The sequence below is a fragment of the Capra hircus genome, chromosome 14 (assembly GCF_001704415.2).
Source record: "Capra hircus breed San Clemente chromosome 14, ASM170441v1, whole genome shotgun sequence".
NCBI classification, from domain to species: domain Eukaryota; kingdom Metazoa; phylum Chordata; class Mammalia; order Artiodactyla; family Bovidae; genus Capra; species Capra hircus.
In genome coordinates this window covers 8,553,190-8,575,728 of record NC_030821.1, presented here as the reverse complement: position 1 = coordinate 8,575,728, position 22,539 = coordinate 8,553,190, and the positions used below count along the sequence as shown (strand labels likewise).

The window sequence follows — 22,539 nt, the reverse complement described above, 5'->3', positions numbered from 1 at the left end:
GAGGATGAGATGGCTAGATGGCATCACTGACTTGATGGACATGAGTTTGAGTGAACTCCGGGAGTTGGTGATGGACAGGGAGGCCTGGCATGCTGCGATTCATGGGGTTGCAAAGAGTCGGACACAACTGAGCTACTGAACTGAACTGAACAAATACTCATGTGATGGTCCTCAACAAGCACAAAATAGAGTAGCTATTGATATCAATAGTTCATTGCATATGTTCATCACATTAATCTAATATTTGCTAAACTTTCACCTGACTTTGTTCAAACAAATACTCAGATGTCTTGGAGAAATCACACCCACACAGAGACACACGCACAATATAAGCATCTGTTATGTGGTTCTACCCTTCATTAACTTTCCTCCTCTATCTGCAAATCAAAACCTCTTCACACACGATATTTCACTATACTCTTCAGAAATAAGATCCCTTTCGGACATGAGAATGTGGAGGGAAATGAATGTTTTCCGCAACCTGTCTCTAAGCTAAGGATTTCCCACCACCTGCTGCTTTCTGCACTTCACAGCTAGTGCTCCAGCTCGCTTTCCTGGGAGGAGAGGAGACGGGAAGGGAGGGGTGGAAGGTTGCTGCGAGCAAGAGGCGGGATTGAGGGATGGGAGGCCGGGGCAGGCGTGGCCCGGCCCGACGGCGAGATAAATACGGAGAGCGGGAGCCCCGGCGCACAGGACTCCCGGGGACGCCTGAGCCGAGCAGCACCGAGGACAGCGACTGGCGGCGCCGGCGCCCTGCGTTTCCTTCTCCTGCAGCCCGGGATTTCTTCTTACACACACACACAGACGTCCACACTCGCGCACGTGCACAGACACACGCGCATCTATACCCTGAGGTTCTCACCCCACTTCAGCGCTGACACGCGCATACTCCACGCAGACCACCCACTCCGCTCTACGATGGCAGAATCCCACCTGCAATCATCTCTGATCACAGCCTCACAGTTTTTTGAGATCTGGCTTCATTTCGACGCTGACGGTGATTATCTTTTATCTTTTTAACTGCTTGAAGAACCTTGTCCCACTCTTTTCCCTTCCTTGAGCGTCCTGATCCGATTATCCTTCTTTTCTTTGCTTCTTTCCCCATCTCCCTAATCTCTCTCCAGTTGGCTGCCAACCATGAACTTTAAAGTTTATGTGTTGTTTCTATGTTATCCCAAAACCTTGAAAGTTTTTTTTTTTTTCCTCTCTCTCTCTCTCTCCAAGGATGATACAAATAGAAGGTGGGGGGTTGGGGTGAAGTGTAGCGACAGCGAGAGAGACCCTACCCTGCAAAGTTTCTATGGCTACACTCATCAACCCAACCATCCTCCTTTGCCCTTAGTGGGTCTCTCCCAGGAGGGGACCACTGCCCTGTCGTGTATCTTTTGCGGGTTAATCAATAATCAATATTAAGGCCAAGATGGGACCTCTCCAGTGGCCGGAAAATAGCCATTGTGGACATTGAACGGGGAAGAAACTTGAGTGAAATGTCTGACAACTGGGTGCTTCTTTGTCTTTACAGGAAGTGGTTACCTGGAAGGAAAGGAGCTTCAGAACTTGATTCAGGAGCTCCAGCAGGCGCGGAAGAAGGCTGGTTTGGTAGGTTGAAGTTTGCAAGGGAGGAAAGAGACCTTTGTCTTTAAATAAATATTCTAGCGTTCTCATAAAGAGCTAGCGAAATCAAATGGTTTCTGGGAACGTAAACATTTATTTACTGAGAAGGGGAGAAAGAGTGCCTTTTGAAATTGCGTAGGGATAAAGAGAGGGAGAAGGAGGGGGAGACGCAGAGACAAAGGAGAGAGAGAAAGAGAAATTCCTTAAAGGGAAAAAGCCTTACAATATGAAATCAGAGCTTTTAAAAGATTGTATATTTGTATTTTAATAGTACTTAAAAGGAAAGTGTGGGTGAGACCTGTTAGCAGATCACCACCTCTTCTATTGAGTTCAGTTAGGTAATTTTTAACCTCTCTTTAATAGCCTGAAAAGTAAACCAGTAGAAATACATTTCTATCCCTTGGAGGTCAGGAAACCAATCTGTAGATTATGGCTCTCTCATTCTATTGCCAATTATTGCCAGTTATTATTCTTGTAATGTTGATGTGGTTGGAGTGAGGAGAAAATGTCCTTCCTCACTGGGGGAAATTTGTACAACTTTGCAACATAATAATGAGCAGGAAATTTAGCCAAAAGGGGGTTCATTTCTGTTGTGAGGAAGAAAATCAAAAGTTAGAGATGTAAAAAGTAATTTTAAGAACTTCACACATTTTAAACAAGCAAAGTGATTCTCTAATGGGAAGCAATTAGTGGCATTTTGAAAATTAGCTATATTTGTAATTTAAGCTATCAGTTAATTTTTACTAATTATGAATAGCTTCCTTTTGGCATAAATTAGCCTGTTAAGAATATATATTGTCAGCATAGAGATTTTACATTGTATATATACATATATATATGAAGATACAAAGATATATCTTTAGAGGAAAATACAATTGTGTGAGCTTTTAGCAAATCATCACCTCCAGCACTGAGTTATACACATAATAGTATACATAAATGGGCTTCTCTGGTGGCTCAGATGGTAAAGAATCTGCCTGCAATGCAGGAGACCTGGTTTCGATCCCTGGGTCAGAAAAATCCCCTGGAGAAGGGGATGGCAACCCACTCCAGTATTCTTGCCTGGAGAAACCCTTGGACAGAGGAGCCTGGTGGGCTGTGGTCCACAGGATCACAAAAAATTGGACAAGCCTGAGAAGTATGGCCATACATATATATATCTATACATATAATTCACTAATAATCACCTTTTTGTTCTATCTAAATTGAAAATTGTGTGGCACATATCTCTGTACAACATATCAAAAGAACGCCTAGCCCTCCAGGCTCTTCTGTCCATGGGATTCTCCAGGCAAGAATACTGGAATGGGTTGCTGTGCCCTCCTCCAGGGGATCTTCCTGACCCAGGGATTGAACCCAGGTTTCCTGCATTGCAGTCAGATTCTTTACCATCTGAGCCACCAGGGAAGCCCAAGAATACTGGAGTGGATAGCCTATCCCTTCTCCAGGGGATCTTCCCAACCCAGGAATTTGAACAGGGGTCTTCTGCACTGCTGCAGGTGGATTCTTTACCAGCTGAGCTATCAGGAAAGCTCCAAAAGAATGCCAGAGGACACTAAAATGATTTATAATGCATTAAAAGCTATCAGTTGCTAAAATTCAATGATTTAAATCAAACTGATTTAAAACCAGAGAGCACTCTGGGACCCTGGGTCAGGAATATACCCTGGAGAAGGAAATAGCAACCCACTCCAGTATTCTTGCCTGGAGAATTCCATGGACAGAGGAGTCTGGTGGGCTACAGTCCATGGGGTCACAAAGAGTCAGACACAACTGAGCAGGCACAGGACACTCTGGGAATTGTTTTATCCAGATTTGATATTACATAAATTTGAAAGTGTAATAGGATGGGATCAAATAAAATTGAAAATGTTTTATATACTCTCTCCATACCATCTTATACATTACCATGTACATAAATTCATGCAATACTATCATTATAGATCTATGTATCTTTGACTAATAATACAAAACATTTTCTTCTACAGTTAAAATATATATATTTAAAATATCTGGTTGGGAAATCTTACTTACCATAAAACTTCTAATTAAAACCTTTAAAGATGTTTCCAGCAGCTAAATGATTATATTTTAATTTTCTAATAAGTAATTTTAATATTTATTTTCAGCTTAGAAATTCAGATATTTAGAAACTCTATACATGTTTTCAGATATTTCTTTTCCTCTTCTCATTTTAATATATATACTTTTTGTAAACAATGACTTCATCTTAGTCTTTTTAAAATTTTAGATCTTAATTATTTTTTTCTACTGTATGTTTCCAATCTTAGAATATTGGAAGATGTTATTGTTGGATTATAATCCAATAACACCAAATCTGAGCACAGGTTCAGGATTATATCAAGTTGCTTAACAGCTTGATTATTGTAATATAGGTTTGAATAGTTAAAATCTAAATCAAGATATGAATTGAAACATTCATGTACTAGACAAATATTTCACTACTGGCCTCACTGTATTAAATCAATTTTTATCTATTTTTTCTTCTCTCTTTTTTTTAGAACTTAAAGGTTGAACTTATAAACCAGGTTTCTTTGCATTTCTAGCAATATGATAACAGATTTTACTGTATTAATGGAAAAATTATTTGGCTTAGCATATTAATAATGTGAAATTTCAAAGTTTCACTAATATTAACTATAGGTGAATACAACATTAATGAAATATCATAACTTAATATACTTTCAGAACTAGCATTTTCCACTAAATAGTCTTTAAGTTTACATTTATTTTTTATAAAGCTTTAACTTATTATCATTATCATTGTAATTATGTTTTACACTGTTTAAGGTAATAAAGGTAAGTTGAAATTAATCCATATTGGAAGAGGTTTTTTAAGGCTATTTTAAGCTGTTTAATTACTATTTGTTACCGTCTATTAAAGAAATTTACCTTTAACCAAAGTAGGATTTTTTAACACTAATAATAATAATATTCAGCCTTAGTACAGTCCTCAAACTCTATTAAGCTATTTATCCCTAGAGCAAATGTGTGTGATAGATACTATCACCATCTTCTTAGTTATGATAAAAACTGAAACCTTAATTTACTTTTCCAAGGGCACAGAATAGGACATTCATAAAGGCTGACCTATTTTACATCAGCTTCAGTTAATGCAATAGGGCTATTTTAAATGGGCTATGTCGAAGACCCAAGGGTATAAAATCCAACTTCCTGAATACTAGTTCTATCTATGTTCAGGTCATTAGTTTACAGTTCAGAGCTATCTATTCTGTCAATATGTGAAGAGGTTATGTAAGCAATAAAATAGATTGAAAAAGATAAGTCAAACGAGATGAAAGCTTTCACTTTGTCCCTCTTCAATATATCTTCTGTACGTAACTAAATGGAAATGAGAACATCCTCTTGGTAGAAAATGGAAACAAGGAAACACTGGAGAACTACTCCCTAAATTACTCTTGGAAACAAAGATCTTTAGCATATACAATCAGTAATCCAAACTAAGGTCATCAGTATTGCGTATTTTTAATGAAAGTACAAATTGGTCAAGTCATTTCTGTTAATTTGACACAAATTTTTCTTTAATTTGTAAGAACATTTCCAGCTTCATCCACACTGGAAACTTTTTTTGTTTAGAAATGAGTTGCTTTTGAACATTCACATTTGCTTGTCCAAATTGAAAACACAATATTAACTTCCATGGATAAAGCATGTTATAATAAGGAAAATGTTATAGGATAATTAGTGCAGCAATATAAAATAATCTTCCCTGAAGCAAGTAATGTTAAGGTGCATTCATGAGGATCACTATATTTAAATTCACTAAAGGTTATGAACAGAATAATTCTGACTACATTTTTAAAGGATAACATATTCTCAGTACTAATAATAGAAGATAAATCATAATGACTGATTCAGAAATTATGTCTTTCACTTCAAATGAGTAAAACTGGTACATCAGTTATATCCTAATTTTCATGAAAAAGTTAATCAATATGCATAATTCTAAATGGTTCTAATTCCAGTTTTTCTTTGTAACAAGTTATTAACATGATAACAAGCATACTGTTTGTATGTTTTTTTAAAAAACCTTCTTCTTACCTGGCTTGTTATAATTTTAGGAGTTATCACCTGAGATGAAAACTTTTGTGGATCAGTATGGACAAAGAGATGATGGAAAAATAGGAATTGTAGAGGTAAGGAATTTATGCATTGTTCTCATATGGTTTTAATAAGTGAGCTTTTTGGAGTTGTATTCAACTCAAACATGATAGGCAAAACCTGTTCTAAGAGGCTTATTTTACTTAAGTAACATGCTGTCTTTTGTTCAGAGATATAAAATCAAAAACTGCTCAGAAGTGCAACAGACCTAAGAATTTTCATAATCCAAGCCAAAATTTAATATATTACGAAACTAAGACCTAAAGAAGTCAAATGATTTGTCTCTGGCTATGCAACTGTCTGCTGGCCTTGGTGCAGTTAGAGACTCAAGTTCGCAACTTCTGGATGAGTACTCATCCCATTACCTTACCAGCCTCAGTTCAATAAAACGCTAACTAAGAACACGGTTCACTGGTATTTCTTATTAATAGTGTAGACTTTTCTGTTAGAAAATAAAATGAACTATTTGCAGGCCCTAAAGATGATATCATGGCAAAAAGTTGCATCTTGTTTTCTGAAGTTCCATTTTAAATTGCCAGTTGGCCATGTAAAAACACAAGAACTTAAAGTGAGTATTTTATGATGTGTAGGTGTTTCTTTTGACTCTTAAAAAGCTGAAACTTCAGTGTCAAATCTTATCTTTTCCTAGTGAGGACAACTTTTCTGTCTATGAATCAAGGCAGCAAAACTTTGACTATACATTAACTCTTTTGCATTCTTCAGATATGTGAAACAGTACTTTTACTTTTATAAAATCTAATGTCTTAGCTACTTTCTTTATCTCTGCAACCAATTAGAGAAATTGAGTGGATAACTTTGTCCAGAAAAATTAATAAGGTCATAGTTTAAAATATATCAAATAATAGACATAATTATGTTCTTTATGTAATGTTCTTAGTGTATTAGATTGTGAAGTATTCTTAGTCATAATTTACCTTTGATTCAGAGAACTAACCTGGTTTTCAAAAATTGATGTTATAGGACACCAGTGATGTCAATGTGAAATATACTTATTTTTAAACAGCTACTACAAATAGAGTTAAAGAAGGACATACTATTATTATCTTTGTAATTAAAATATTTCCCTGGAGCATACACTTTTCCCTTTGCCTATGCATAACTCATTACTATATAAATAGATGAATTAATAGTAATGGGACTTATAGATTGACACAGAAGCCAACTAATCAAAATGTGAATCATCAAGGATAAGAAATAACATTGAAATGAACATAAATGACATGACATAAATCTAGTTATTCAAAAATAGTCAGAAATTCTGAAATCAGTGAAATTATAGATGTGGCTATTTGAGAGTTTGGCATACTTTATAATTCTAGTACAGGAAAGACTGTCATCTTGTATTTAATGTATTTAACCTTAAGGACTCCAATGGGCTCAGCTATTTTTAATTTCTTCTGTGACCCTAGGTTGTTAACAATACCACAAAAAGCATGGAACTGATTCACATAGATTCTATATTTTTAAAAGGATTAGATGAAAAAAGCTATTTTGAATCTATATTTTACTGTATATTATATGGGATGGTCATTGATGAAGTATTATTTGAGGTCTAATTTGAATGAGAAGCTAGGAGTTATTACCAGATACATTTTCCTAGAGATTTGATGTAAGGAATTTCCACAGAAGTTTGGGAAAGAAACTGTTACATGAAAGAAAAGGATTTCTGTGTGAGGAAAGATAGAAATAGTTAACAGAAGAGAATGAAGAAGTTAATGAAGACTGAAATGAAGACTTGAGGAACTTTTATAGCAATAACAGTAAGAAAGAGAATTTTCATTTATTTGTATGACATTACACAATCATGGAACCCACTCCAGTATTCTTGCCTGGAGAATCCCATGGACAGAGGACTCTGGAGGGCTATAGTCCAGGGCTAAGGGTTGGACACGACTGAGGGGACTGAACACGCACACAATTATGGAGTGTTTTCAAACATGTGATCTCATTTGATCCTCATAATAACAAAATAAAATAAATTTATAGTTGAGGAAAGCTGTAACTTAAGTAGAATTTCAGCCACTTTCCTCTAAACCACTCAGCCCTTTTTTTTTTTTTGCAATTAATAAGCCACATGTTTTCTGCATTAAAAGAAAATATTTTCAAGCTTCAGTTTATTGGTTACTTATGGCAAGGCTTAAATTTAGCCTGGTTGAACAGGGATGCACAAAGTAAAGAGAAGTTATTTGACCCAATCACTTGAAACATGATTTGGGAAGAACTTTCAATCAGTGAAAGGACTTCCCTGGTGGCTTAGAGGGTAAAGCATCTGCCTGCAATGCAGGAGACCTGGGTTCGACCCCTGGGTTGGGAAGATCCCCTGGAGAAGGAAATGGCAACCCACTCCAGTTCTCTTGCCTGGAAAATCCCATGGATGGAGGATCCTGGTAGGCTACAGTCCAGGAGGCTACAAAGAGTCAGACACGACTGAGAGACTTCACTCACTCACTCATTCAATCAGTGAAAGCAGAAAGAGTTTGAAAGAAGTGAAACACATAAGACTTAATTAGAAAATTTAATTATTCCAGGACATGGAACTTTTTGTTGCATGGGACCCAGAAGAAAAGCTAGCCAAGGTTTCTCACTTAAAGGGTAAAGAAATTGAAGCTCAGAAAGGTTGAATGATGTGTCTAAGGTCCCACTGGCAAGGAGTGACAGAACATTTATACAGGTCTAGATCTGACTCTGATTCCAGAATTCTTTTTGTTAATCAGAGTTATCAGCCAAGACACAGAAGAAAGTGAGGAGGGTCCGTACTTGGAGAAACGAGGAGAGAATGGGGGAACAGGGAAGAGATTGCTGCTGTCGTTCACGTGCAGGTTGATTGTACTTAACCTGGTTAAGGAGGAGGGATAAGAAAAAAGGAGAGATTCCGAAAAATCATTGGAAAAAAGGAACTGAAAGCTACAGATTACATATACAAAATGGAGGAGAGTGGGGAACGCCTGAATTTGTAATGTGCCCTCTAGTGTCACCAGTAAGTTGTATTAAATCAAGTTCATCCTTTCTGTTTTCCAATCTGACATATATCACTTGCTAAGAAATCCTATGTATAACATGGAACATAAATACACAAATTTCAGCCAGCTTTGAAGGAATAAAAAAAAAAACCAGGTTTTCCAAAATTTATAATAGTTTACAGATTCCCATCAACTCACATCAAGTATACGCAACTTTCATGTTCAAAGGGAAAAGAGATTTGATTTGCTTATGTATTGCCCACTTAGTAGGTGTTATTCAGGGGCTCCTCAAAATCTAATCCAAATAAACCAAATGGTATTTATGTGGTAGTCTGCTTTCCAGGTCAAACTGACTTGGCTCTAATTGAAATGTGTTGTTCAAAAAATCAGAAAATATAGTGGTTAACTTTCAAACTTCTGTTTTAACGAAGTTGACTGACACTTTTCAACAACATGCTGTTACTACCTAGACATGTGAAAACATGTAACAAGAAGGGCAATGTACAAATATGCTTTCTTGTGAACTTTTAGGTTTCATGTCTTTTAAATAGATTTTCAAATTCACACAAATACAGCTTGATAATAAAGAGATTGTTGATACAAACTCAAAACAGGAACTCTGAAATTCTGAGATAATTTAACAAATACCATGGCAGTCAAATGTTCTAAATTTATTCAGACTAATAGCTCTATTGCAGAGAAGATTGATTAAAATAGTCAAAGAGGGAGACTGAATGATTTAGCAGATAATAGAAATTCCTTCTCTGGTGCTCACATTAAGTATAGATGTTTCCCTTAGCTGGATGTCAAATCTGCAAACTTTTCACCTGATTGCTTGAGCACTGTGTGAGAAAATAGCGTCCTCTCGAGTTTTACTGTGTCTATTTGTCCAGGTCAGTGCATCCACTGGAAAAAATAGATCTGAAAGCTATTTCAGTTGTAAAATTGTAATAACTCTCCCAGGGAAGCAGACATTTTTCTAGACTTTCCTTCTTTTCTTGATAGTGGGATTTGAGCATATAAATTTAACCATAATAAATGTAATTTTTAAAATAGTAAACTAGTTTTCTACCTCAGGCTTTCCTGGTGATTCAGTGGTAAAAAAATTCCCCTGCAATGCAGGAGGCTTGCAGGAGATGAGGGTTCAATCCCTGGGTCAGGAATATACCCTGGAGGAGGAAATGGCAACCCACTCCAGTATTCTTGCCTGGAAAATTCCAAGGACAGAGGAGCCTGGAGGGCTACAGTCCATGGGGTTGGGAAGAATTGGACAAGCCTGAGCGACTAAGCATACACAGTTTTCTACCTCAGAGTTTGGGGAAATGACTGACAATAAAATCTGATTTAGAACTCCATTCTTGATAGATTTTTAAAATAGTTTATTAAGACTGAAGATTTTAATGGAGGGTGATAGTTAAAGGACAAGAGTCTCAAAATCAAAATGTCAGACTGACTTCAAATCTGGCTCCAACTGTAAGCTATGTGATAGCAGGTCATTTCCCTTCTCTGAGCCTCTGTTTCCTTGGTTGTGAACACAGATGACATATGAATATCAACATCAGATAACACATGTTAAAATAGATAAGCCCTGGTACACTATAAAAACTAAGTAAATGTACTTGCTAGTATTATTAGAAATAAAAATATTTCATTAGAAAATCTATGCCATTTTTCTTAATGTCAGTCTTTTTCCCATTCTTATAACTTGTCAAATTCAAATTATTAAATTCAACTAGCCTTTAATTTGTGTGAAAAGATTATTTGCCTTTTAAATTTCCTAATTTCCTAGACTCACCTCTCATTGGCTAGAAAAATATTTCTTTGGCTTCCAAACCAAGAAAGTGAATGTTTTACTAATATGTGTTGAAAGAATCTAACATGCACCAAAATTGTCTTCAAAAATTAAGCTTTGTGTGTATGCTTTAAAAGATATACCTCAGTCATTTATATTTCTTGTAAAGTTGTCCTTCACATGTCTTCTCCCAGCACCTAGCAGGTAGCTTTACCACTGTAGTTATCTCTTGCTTTGAAATTGTCTGAAACAAAATTTTTAATTATCTGCCTCCCTGTAAAGTTCTTACTGTCAGTGACTATGAATCCCCAGCATGCAGTCCAGTGCCTCATAGGTTCTGAATCACGGCCACGTGAGCCACAGCAAGGGATTTCAACCTGATCCAAAACATAATCAAGAGCTCCATATTATGGCTAGTAATAGAAGAGAGGTGGTAAAGATCCCTGTCCTGGGATAGGTTGGTTCCTTTGGGGACCATATCTGAGTTGAAGAGAAGCAATGAGGAAGTTTATTAAGAAGTGCTCTTGGAATCAGTGCCTATCCGAGGGAAATAAAAGAACAAAGCTGGGCAGAGCAAGACGTTGGGCTATGAAACAGTCTCAACTTTAGCTGACCCTACAGTGAGCTCTGAACTGGGACAAACTTTGGGAGATGTCCCAAGTTTTGAGTGAGAGAGCTAGGTTTTATATCCCTATGTGCATCTTGGGAACATAGCTCTCGTCAGCCCAGGTAATCTCCCAAAGAGACCTGACAGCTGAGACCACGACAACATTCCTAGCACCTAAAGAGAACTGTGGATGGCAGTCACAGCGGCCACTCCAACCCCTGTCCACAGCTTAGTAGCAAGCTATTTGAATTCTTGCAGCCTACGCTGACCCTGGATAGTCAACTGCCTTCATTCATTGGTTGAGTAAAATATCTATGGAAATTCTTGCAGGTGCCAGGCAAAAAAACATTAATTAAGTCACAGACCCTTTCCTCAAGATGTTCAGAGACTGAAACAGAAGCCAGGCAAGTAGAGAGAAATCTTTGCCTCCCCACTCTCAGGGACAAGCAAGCGATTTTCATAAATGAAGCTTTGAAAGATTCTCCTAGTAGCCACACTTATCTGACTTCCATTCATTTCTCTGCTTTTCTTAACTCTCTTCTCCAACTCATAATAAAGTTTTGAGAGTTTATAAAAAAGCAGGCTGGTGGACTGAAAATTAAGAAATCACCAATAATCTTGGAACAAGTAATACAGGCTACTCCTGTTGACAAGATTGACTTAGCAAAAGAGAGGCAACAACAGCCCTACTTAACAGCTTCTATAAAAGACCTCAGTCACATTGTAGATATGGTCTTAGAATCAACAGCTGGAGAGTTTTGGCACCCAGCTCTGAAATTTTCATATTGATTCATATGCTTTCCCTAGTGGTCCATTGATTAGGACTAGGTGCTTTCACTGCCAAGGGTCTGGGTTCAATCCCTGGTCCAGGAACTAAGATCCCACAAACCACATGACGTGGCAAAAAATATGTTAAAAAAAAGATGATTTGTTGTGTTATTTGTTTGTTGTGAAGGGGCTTCCCTCATAGCTCAGTCAGTAAAGAGTCTGCCTGCAATGGGGGAGACCAGGGTTCGATCCCTGGGTTGGGAAAATCCCCTGAAGAAGGAAATGGCAACCCACTCCAGTATTCTTGCCTGGAGACTCCCATGAAGAGCCTGGAGGGCAACAGTCCATGGGATTGCAGAGCGTCAGACACAACGTAGCAACTGAACACATAGCCACATCTTATCCACACATACTTACTTCTTTCTTAGTGGCTGGTTTGTCTTATGACAGTGTTTTATGTGTTTAAGACTCATTGCTAACGTCTATAAAATATGATGGTACTGTATTGAATTTAACATTTCAATTAAATTGAAAGGTTGACTGTGTTGCATGTAGATATAATATGTATTTTATTATAATTAAACCAAGTAGGAGCAAAATAGCAGGGGTGAAGAAATATACATTTATACTAAACATGAAGAGCAATTTTACCATCTTTATATTAGACATTCTTAGAGACCTGTGAACTTCATGCAAGTTATGTAAAGTTTAATTTTTGAAACAAAAGAGGTTAAACATTTCCCTAATTTTACATGTGGTCATTGCTTGTTAGTTCAGTATTTTAGTTTTTCTGTTTTTATCTATTTGGTGGGTTTTGATAAGTAGATTTTTAAAGAAAAATTATTATTTTGTTCAAAAAAATGTACAGTAATTTTGAAAATCCAAGCAATATAGAAAATCACAACGAAGATAAAAAATATATGCTCATTACAAATCATGTTAAGTAGGTACTTTTAATGAAGTAAAATTATTAACCAAATCCAAACATTTATGTCAAGCACCTAACATGTTGAGTATCACACTAAGTATTCAGGGGATGCAGACAAAGAATAGTCTTTACCCTCCTGAAATGGGTGGGCTATGGGTAGGTCTACCAAAAGCTTACAAAGGGGTATCTGCCAATTTACATACCAATAAAGAAAGAGCTGGCATTGGCTATTTCCTGTTTCCTAAATTAATGCTTACATTAATGCATAACCATTCTATTGACCTTTGGAAATAAGAAAATGTTTTCTGATAGTCATACTAAACATAATAAGATATCTGGCTCTGCCCCTTCGTTTCATCCCATTATTAGTGCCTGAATGATTCTAATTTGAAATATTATTTCAAAGATCTAAAAATAAGATAAGTTAAAGGACATATACAGCATAAAGAAGCTGAGGTTACCTGCATATAAGATAGAATGATACATTTTATATTTATTTATTTTTTGTTGTAGTTGTTGTTTACTTGTGTGTTTTTTTTTTTAATTTTAAAATCTTTAATTCTTACATGCGTTCCCAAACATGAACGCCCCTCCCACCTCCCTCCCCACAACATCTCTCTGGGTCATCCCCATGCACCAGCCCCAAGCATGAAATTTTTTAATGGACCTAAAAGGACAATATATATATATTTTTAATGTGAGAGTCTGTTCTATAATTTGGTAGACTTTTGGGATTTATGCTGACCTAGAGGTTAATCTAGACCATGGGTTTTTTAGTTTAAAATTCCCAGATGAGGGTCCATGCCTGTACTTCAGGGGATTCATCAACTTCTGGGAATTAGATGAAATATAGTATTGTAGGTTCATTCTTTAATGGTGAAAATGCAGTAATTCTAACAGCTTCTCAAAGTCATTTTGAACCAAATACATTTAAGAGACACTGGTTTCTATTTCCACTCCTCATTTTAAGTGATGAGCACGCTAAGTTCCAGAAACGGCTGAGGGAGTTGCTGCGGACCACAGCTAATTAGCAGCTGCCCAGGAATAGAGCATACACCTTCATTAGGCCATCAGTCCAGCTCCCGCCCTCCCTGCGCACAATAGATAGATTGTATTCGTCATAAAATGGGATCTGGAGTCCTTCTTTCCACCAAAAAAAAAAAAAAAAAAAGGAGCATTGAAGTTACAAAATGAGATCTTAGGAGAAATGTCAGCGGATCACTCAAGGGAGATCATCAAATAAAATTTAAGCCCTGGACTCAAGCAACAGATGTCCTTTTAGCAGACACCAAACATTTGAGAACTGATATTCCCTGTTACCATTCAGTTTCCACTGTTCACTGTAAAGTGTCTTTTTCCATCTCTCTTTCTCTTGTTTTACAATTGGCCTGAGTTTATATTCCATTGCATCTCTTAATAAGCTTTCTCCTCCGACTTTCAGAATTCATTTCTTGCCTTCTGTGCTCCCTGCTACATTCATATCTCTCAGCTGCTTCTTTTATGAAATGCATGGCCCCACGTGTGCCATCTTCTGGGCCCTCACAGGAAAAGACCTGATCTGGGGCATAGGAAAGATGCAGGGGTCGAGCCACCGGCATGAGTCTGCCTGTGTGTCTAGCAGACAGCAGTGTCAGCCACCCTTCCCTGCGCTCCCCAGGCATGCTTGCTGCAGCCTCCTCCCTGACCTGAGAACCGGTCCCTCAAAGGGCAGCAAGCGCTGCAAAACACGATGGCACTTTGTAGGGACAAAGTATCCGAAAGGGAAAATCGATTGCTATGTTTCTCCTCTCCTAGTTTTCTGGGTAATAAAATCATGGCCAAGCACAACTAAGAGCAGGAAATGAGAGAGACTTGCTTTCGAGCTCCTCACACCAGCTTCTTCGATCTTTTCCAGTTGGCTCATGTGTTACCCACGGAAGAGAACTTCCTGCTGCTTTTCCGATGCCAGCAGCTAAAGTCCTGTGAGGAATTCATGAAGGTATAGGAAACCTGTCACTGAGTGAAATCTTCAGATATCTGAAAGTAGGGGAATTATGACCTTTTCTAATGTGTTTGGTCTTCCTTATCCAAAATTATTTACAGACATGGAGAAAATATGATACTGATCACAGTGGCTTCATAGAAACTGAGGAGCTTAAGGTAAGCAAAGAAAAATGTGTACATTTTCCCCTTTCAAATACAATTATGAATTCCGTGGTTTTTAAAAAAAAACTTCCCACAAAAGAAACTAATGTTAAGCAATGGCACATTTTCATCCAGTCTTCTACATGGTTAATAAAGTACCCCATCAAAAAAGAGACTTCAAGTACCTTTTGAAATTCTGTTCAGCAGTTGACATTTTCTGTGGTGTGTACTAATTGTTAATAAGGGATAGATAGATGATAGAGAGAGAGATTTATAATGGCATACTAAGCCAAATAAGTCAGGTTATTTTCATTAAAATTTGACATTTTATCTTATAGATTAAACAACTATATAGATTTCCCTTTAAAGATAAAGAAGCAACTGTTGGACACCAGTTGTATGCCAGGCACTTTGTACACGTCTTATTTAATCTTTATGTGAGTACTGTGGGATTAATGTTACCACAGTAAGGAAAAAAGTGAAGAGAAGTTAAGTGATGAACTGAAGTCTACACAGAAACAGGACATAGAGCTGTGATCTCTGAACTAGTTTGCTTCCAAGGCCCCGGGCTTACAAAGTCCCACTATAATCAAACTTCTGAAAAACTGTAACTTTGGAAATGAATTTATCAATTCGTGTCTCAGAAACGTACATAGGAACTGGTAGGAGAGGAGGAAGATAGGAAGGAAAAGGTAAAGAGATCTGAAACCAAGTCTTGTCTCTGGACAAATGTCTTTATCATTCTGCCTCACTTTTTCTTCCTTTATATGAGGGTAATAACACTTACCTTTCAATTTATTGTGAGGCTCAAGTAAGATGTTGCATCTGAGAGGTTTTGTGAAATACAGGTACAATATAAATTATATTATTCATGAACTCAGTAATTTACTAGCCTTTCAGAAATACAAAACCATCTTTCCCTCATTTTTTTAAATTGACCTCAACACTTCTCAGTCTGAAAGTCTCTATTTTCTCTATCTTTAGGATATAGAGTAACTAGAAGGGAAACAAATTAATAATTATTGAGCACCTGTTATGTGGCAGGCATAATACTAGGCTTAACATGTATTTTAACATTTAATCCTCAAAGAAAATTTGCAGAGGAGGTATTATAATTCCCATTATACAAACAAACAAACTGAAATTCAGAGAAATTAGATAATTTTTCAAGAGTACTCAGCTGCTTGGGAAAAGAACCTGGCTTTGGCCACAGAATATCTGATAATAGCAATAATTTTCTTTCCCACAATATCAAAAGTTTTCAGCTTTAGTCACCAAGAGTTACCTCTTCTGCTCTTCTGTAGGGAAACAGGAAAATCAAACATGGTTTCCCGGTCATAGTTGAACATTGTTTGAGTTACACGTATTTGTATAATCGAGGGCTTCCCAGGTGGCACTAGTGGTAAGGAACCTGCCTGCCAATGCAGGAGACTCAGATGTGGGTTCAATACCTGGGTCGGGAAGACCCCTGGAGGAGGCCACAGCAACCCACTCCAGTATTCTTGCCTGGAGAATCCCATGGACAGAGGAGCCTGGCAGGTGACAGTCCACAGGGTCACAAAGACTGAAGCTCCTTAGCACACATGTATAATTGCAAAATCGTTAAAGCATGTGGGACTAACAACACTTAGAAATGTAAACATTTTTCACATGAAATCACCAAAAACTATTTTTTTCACAAATTTGTAATTCAGCAACCCACAAGGTGACAGTTAAATTATTGTGTTTTTATTCTACTGGACCAAAAAAATTATTTTAAAAATCATTTCAAGTTTATAAAGAAACTTTAGCTCATTTCCAATACTGACCTTCTTTGTTCTAAATTTTATTCTCAGAAGAGATTCTAAATAGAAGTACTTCTCTCTGGGGAATTTTGAAGATAAGTTGGCATTCTTTTTTAATGGATCTTTCAAGAAAGCTAATTTTAAGATTCCATAATGGAGTAAAACATTGCTTGCTCTCAGACATGACTTTGAATCTCAGCGTCCTGAAGTTTCTCCCAGGCTATTTTTGTGACCACCATTTTAGTCTCTGATGAGGATTTTTAACCCAATTAGTCTCTGACAAAAGCTTCATATGGTTCAAAAATAAAATTCATCCCCAACAGATAACTTTGAATTTTCCATGCTTCACTTTGAATTTTAAGTGGAATGTTTGAAGTGAAAATAAAATTATGAAATATAATAAGGAAAAAGTCTCCTTCATTGAAAATAATGAAGTTAAATCATCCCAGCAGAACTAGAAAATTTGGGAGGGAGATATATGACAGCAAACCTGAAGAAACCCGATCCTTTGGTATTGTCTTAACATATCAGCTCAGTTTTCCATAATTGCAGTAATTCATTTTTCTGAAAAATAAAGAAATTGCAAATGAACAGCACTAGACAAAGTGAAAAACTATTATATTCTTAAGTACTTACATTGTCATTTATATGGCAAGCTTTTGAAAGCTTTTATTTGATTTATTTCTCTGGTAAAAAAATTAAAATCACTCCTAAATGTCAACTGTCAAATTAATAATCATCTTTTTTGCATCTTTCCCATATTAATTTCTACTTTGGTGTGATTCATATCCTTCAAGAATTAGGTAACGCCTGCAGCCAACTAATTTAGTTTGAACAGTCAGGTGAAACACTAACCAAGGTGCTTTGGACTGCATCAAACCTAAAAGCTAATCCAGCCTCTAGTGAAATATGCTTCATACTGGCTATACACTGATAAGGAAATACAGATTGCAAGGGCAGAAAATGCACTTGAGATTAAGGGTAGATCTCCACCTTGTATACTAATAATCATTCACATCAAAAAGGTATAAGGGGGTCCATTCTGTTTCTTGGGCTTCCCAAGTGGCTCATAAGCAAAGAACATGCCTGCCAATGCAGGAGACATGAGAGACACAGGATCAATCCCTGGAGGAGGGCATGGCAACCCACTCCAGTATTCTTGCCTGGAGAATCAATCCCATGGACAGAGGAGCCTGGCGGGCTACAGTCCATGGGCTTGCAAAAGAGTCGGACACGCCTGAAATGACTTAGCACGCACACACGCACAGTGTTTCTTATTTCTTGGAGAAGAATAGCATGAGTATCTGTGAAGATACCATTAGGAAGAAATGCATCCATTGGGCTGGCTGGCTTTATAAGTTTTTACTCTGATTCCTACATGGTGCACAATCTAACTTCTCTTTTAATTGAAATCATAAAAGCATAGCATACCATAGCATGGTCTGACAGATCAGTTCTCAGTAAAAGGCAGATATCACGCCTGTCAAAGGCAGCATCCCTGCTGGAATGCCAAGAGGACCTCTCTTCTAATGTCCTCCTTTTATCCAGTCCTAGTCTCAAAAAGAAACTTTCTTTGTATTCCTGAGGTGTTCCATTTCAAGGCAGGCTGTAAAGAAAGCAGATTGTTATTGATGAAATTTATCTGTTTTTTGTCTTAACAGAACTTTCTAAAGGACTTGCTGGAAAAAGCAAACAAGACTGTTGATGACACAAAACTAGCTGAATATACAGACCTAATGGTAGGACTGATCTTGAAAAGATTATAGCCAAGAGCCTATGAAATATTACTGTGTTCTGGCTAATTCCCAAGACTACACAGGATGAAATGAATAAACCATGGTGTGGGCATCATATGCACACATGTATCATTTCACTTGAAAAGTGAAATACCTACAAAGCTTCTGCCTTGTAAGGCTAGCTTCAAGGCTCCGTGTATGAGCGTTTCCTTTTTTGTGGAGTTAGGTAATTTTCAGCTATCAAAAGATCACTTACTCAAAAATTTATTCTGTAAGGATTTAGCCATATTATCTGCTTTACTCTTTGATGCTCTAAAAGAGGAAAACAAATTAAATATTTATTTTCCTACTATTATTTGGAAAGTTTCAGGATGTGTACTGCCAGATACCATATCTCCCACATCTTGATACATATAAACATACATATTTGCAGGTTTATATGCAAATATAAACATATACATATTTGCAAGATATTGCAAATATAATACATACATGTATTGCAAGAAAAATGAACAATGATGTTCCAGAAGTCTAGCATAAGATCACTCTTACTCTATTTTCTGTTGTTGTGATAAACTTTGGTAATTGACAAGTCACAGAACTGAAATTTTTCACCGAAATTTTAACAAATGCTAGTTTCTAGAATTTTGCCATCTATATAGGTAATTGATTACTCAAACTTCTTTATTTTGAATTTCCTTCTCTATGCAACAGGTATTTTTTTTCAATACAAAATAATGCCTTCTGTCTTTCAGCTGAAATTGTTTGATTCAAATAATGATGGAAAGCTGGAATTAACTGAGATGGCCAGGTGAGTTTAGGAGCTATGCAAATAAAACCATTATAAGCTGACCTTTGTCAAAAATCTAATGCAGTTATATAATGTTTTTCTCTCAAAAGATTACTACCCGTGCAGGAGAACTTTCTTCTTAAATTTCAGGTATTTCTCTTTTTCTCTACTGTACATAATATTTCTCAAAAGGTTAAAATGTGGGATATCTGCCAAGGGAAGTACAATGAAATGTAATTGTAGCATTTTAATCTTTGCCCTCTTCTCTATCATCAAGGGAGTCAAAATGTGCGGGAAAGAGTTCAATAAAGCTTTCGAGTTATACGATCAGGTAAAAAAAAAAAAGTGTTTCTTATCTGTAATTTGATTTTTTAGAAAAATTTGGAAAATGCTCAGAAAGGGAAAAAAAGCCTCAAACTCAAGGTTATATTTAAAGAAACATGAGCTATTAAAATTACTCAGCCAATTTATTCTTGTCATAGGAAATGAATTACGTTATATCCCAAATTAGACGAATTTGATTCAAATGCCATGCTACATTTTATCTCCTGTGAACTGTGAATAAGATACCAAACTCCTCTGACCCTTAATTTCCTCATTTGTAACCAAGAGATAATAATAGTCACTCTGCAGGGTGGCTAGATGAAAATATCCAGAGGGGATTCTCCCACGTAGGGGATAGTGAGATCACATGTGTGAGGAAAGGTTGTGTATGACGTCAGTAGTTAACATGCTCTATCTCTTCTCATTTCTTTCCTCGTGGACCAAGCCAGTCCTCTGGAGGCCCTAGTACAGCTGATGTGATAACAGCCCGCCTCTATTACAGGCCGGGAATATACTTCCCCCATGCCTATGTCCTCCCTCGAGCAAAACATTTGTGATTAATTTCTTACTTCAACGAGAGGTAGTGATATTGTTAACATGCAGGGAAATAGTAAATGTAAAACGGCTTTGAAAATTTCGAAGCATTTTACAAATGTAAGGTGCTAAATGAGAGGAAATTCGTATCTGTTTTGGAACTTTGGAGCAGTTCAAAATTTGAGGGTCTGACCTACAAGGTCAGTGTATCTGCCAAATTTGCAGTAGGTAGATTTTCTGAGGATTTCAATGATTTCCATTTCACTGCCTTTGCATTTTTTGTGGATGAGGTTGCTTATATACTGTTTTATTAACCCTCTTGCAGGATGGCAATGGATACATAGATGAAAATGAACTGGATGCTTTACTGAAGGATCTGTGTGAGAAAAATAAACAGGTAATCTAGTTACCTTGCCATTTCCTTCTTAAGCAGACTTGATGGATCCATCCAGATGCAACCACACATCTACTCTGGAGAATCTACTTTAAAACTTTATAGAGGAGAAGTAGATTTCAGTTCTTAACTTGATTTCATACTGGTCTGAATCAGTGTTTAACTGTGATAAATAGATTTTAAAACAACCTTGTGATTTATTCACATTTGTATAAGAATTTAATCCAACTCTTCTTAATGGATTGGTATAACAAGCAGTTTTGTCTCATATTTTATTACTTGACAGTGGTTAATTCACCTCGATGTTTAACTGGATTGTAATACCATCTATGTCCTATTTAGGATCTGGATATTAATAATATTCCAACATACAAGAAAAGTATAATGGCTTTATCGGATGGAGGGAAGCTATACCGAACGGATCTCGCTCTCATTCTCTCTGCTGGTGACAACTAGGGTTGATGACCATGATACTTATTAGTGATACGTTGTATCTAAAAAGTAATTGTGCACCATAAGGATGTAGGCTGTATTTTCTTTTCTATCTGTAAATTTAACTGCATATAGGTAATTATCCAGGATCTGTGGCACACTCTTTTCAGTTTGTTTCTATACTCTTTGTAATGTACAGTTTTTGTAACCATATGACTGAAAAGGAGGATGTCTATGCTTAGGCCAGTCAATACACCCAATTAAAAGAAAAAAATAACCTAACATATTCTTCCTTCCATACATGTCATTGGACAAGATTTCCCTCAAAAATCCACCAGGATTAGTCTCTAAAATCCTAGTCTCTGATGTTTGTCACTATTGAATAGAAGGATTATACATAACAAGCTAAGCATTCTTATTTCAGACAATCTGAAGTCTGCCCAACAAAATAGTTCTAAGCTGTATTTCCAATTAGAAGAAATGTGCTTTGCATCTAAAATACCAAACTATCAATCCATAGTTAATCGCGGCTCTGTGAGGTTAATAGTCTCACTTCCCTGGGCAAGATATAGTGAATCAGCAATACATCTACTGCTTGAATTCTTATCAGTCTACTGGTTCACGTTGATTTGATGACAAGGAAAAGCAGACAATGCATAGATCTACCTAATTCTACATTTGTATTTATAAGTCTACTGTCAAAGAGTAGGACCTCAACCCGTTTTCTAACTGGTTTCATGTCTTGCAGCCTATAATTATTCTAGGAAACTGCTGTTTTATGTCATAGTCTATGTACTATCTGATTAGATTATATATATCAAGTATCCTGGTGTTCACTTCGCATACTTCTTGGATTTTCTTTCTATGTAGAACTGTTCTTTTCCACCCAGGGTAACTGCTGTCTCTGAAAATAATTTTTTCTAGCTATGACAGCTCTATTTTTACTACATAAGTGAATTTTAATGTAAAATTCATAGCACCCTGATTATTGAATGCTACATCAACAATTTTGTCTATTCTGTGAATTCTGTATTTCATATTGAGATCAGCATTCAAACTCGTTCTATTTCTATCTGCAGATAGTTTCAAATGAGTTAAAAAGAACATCTGAAAAGAAATGCTAATGCAGCCATTTATCTTATTTAGAAGGGTAATTCTAAAACATTCTCTTGACACACATTCAAGCCACAGTTTCATATATTTGTAGCTAGAATATACTATACTGGTTATAGTTGACATGTAATGCTTTGTGATTTCTCAGTTTTTGATTGTGAAGCAGGGAACTATGAGAGATGTGTCTCTGAAATTTAGTTACTACCAAAGAGTTAATGGTTCTGGGTCACTTTGAATGTTGCCATTCTATAAATTCAGCACTGATCTCCTCAATTCATATAAATAACAAAAAGATAGGAATTTCTTTCCCTCAAGAATGAACAGAAAAGAGATTGCCAAAACATAAAATTTGTCATGTGATTTCAGTGGTAGACTGGCTTTGCTCTTAGTGTGTAAATGGAAGCACTGGTCTTAGGCTGAATTTAACTACTAAGAATAAATAAAAACAGAAATAACTTTAATAATGTCTTGTATT

General features: G+C 36.6%; 1 protein-coding gene across 1 annotated transcript; it reads left to right on the top strand.

The window, feature by feature from the left end:
- Nucleotides 673–22,525, top strand: CALB1 (calbindin 1). The gene is made up of 11 exons (XM_005689251.3): nucleotides 673–997; nucleotides 1,523–1,599; nucleotides 5,718–5,792; nucleotides 14,728–14,811; nucleotides 14,916–14,972; nucleotides 18,403–18,480; nucleotides 19,233–19,288; nucleotides 19,378–19,417; nucleotides 19,545–19,598; nucleotides 20,451–20,522; nucleotides 20,862–22,525. Exons 1-11 carry the CDS (start codon nucleotides 919–921, stop codon nucleotides 20,973–20,975), a joined length of 786 nt encoding a protein of 261 aa, XP_005689308.1. The 5' UTR covers nucleotides 673–918; the 3' UTR covers nucleotides 20,976–22,525.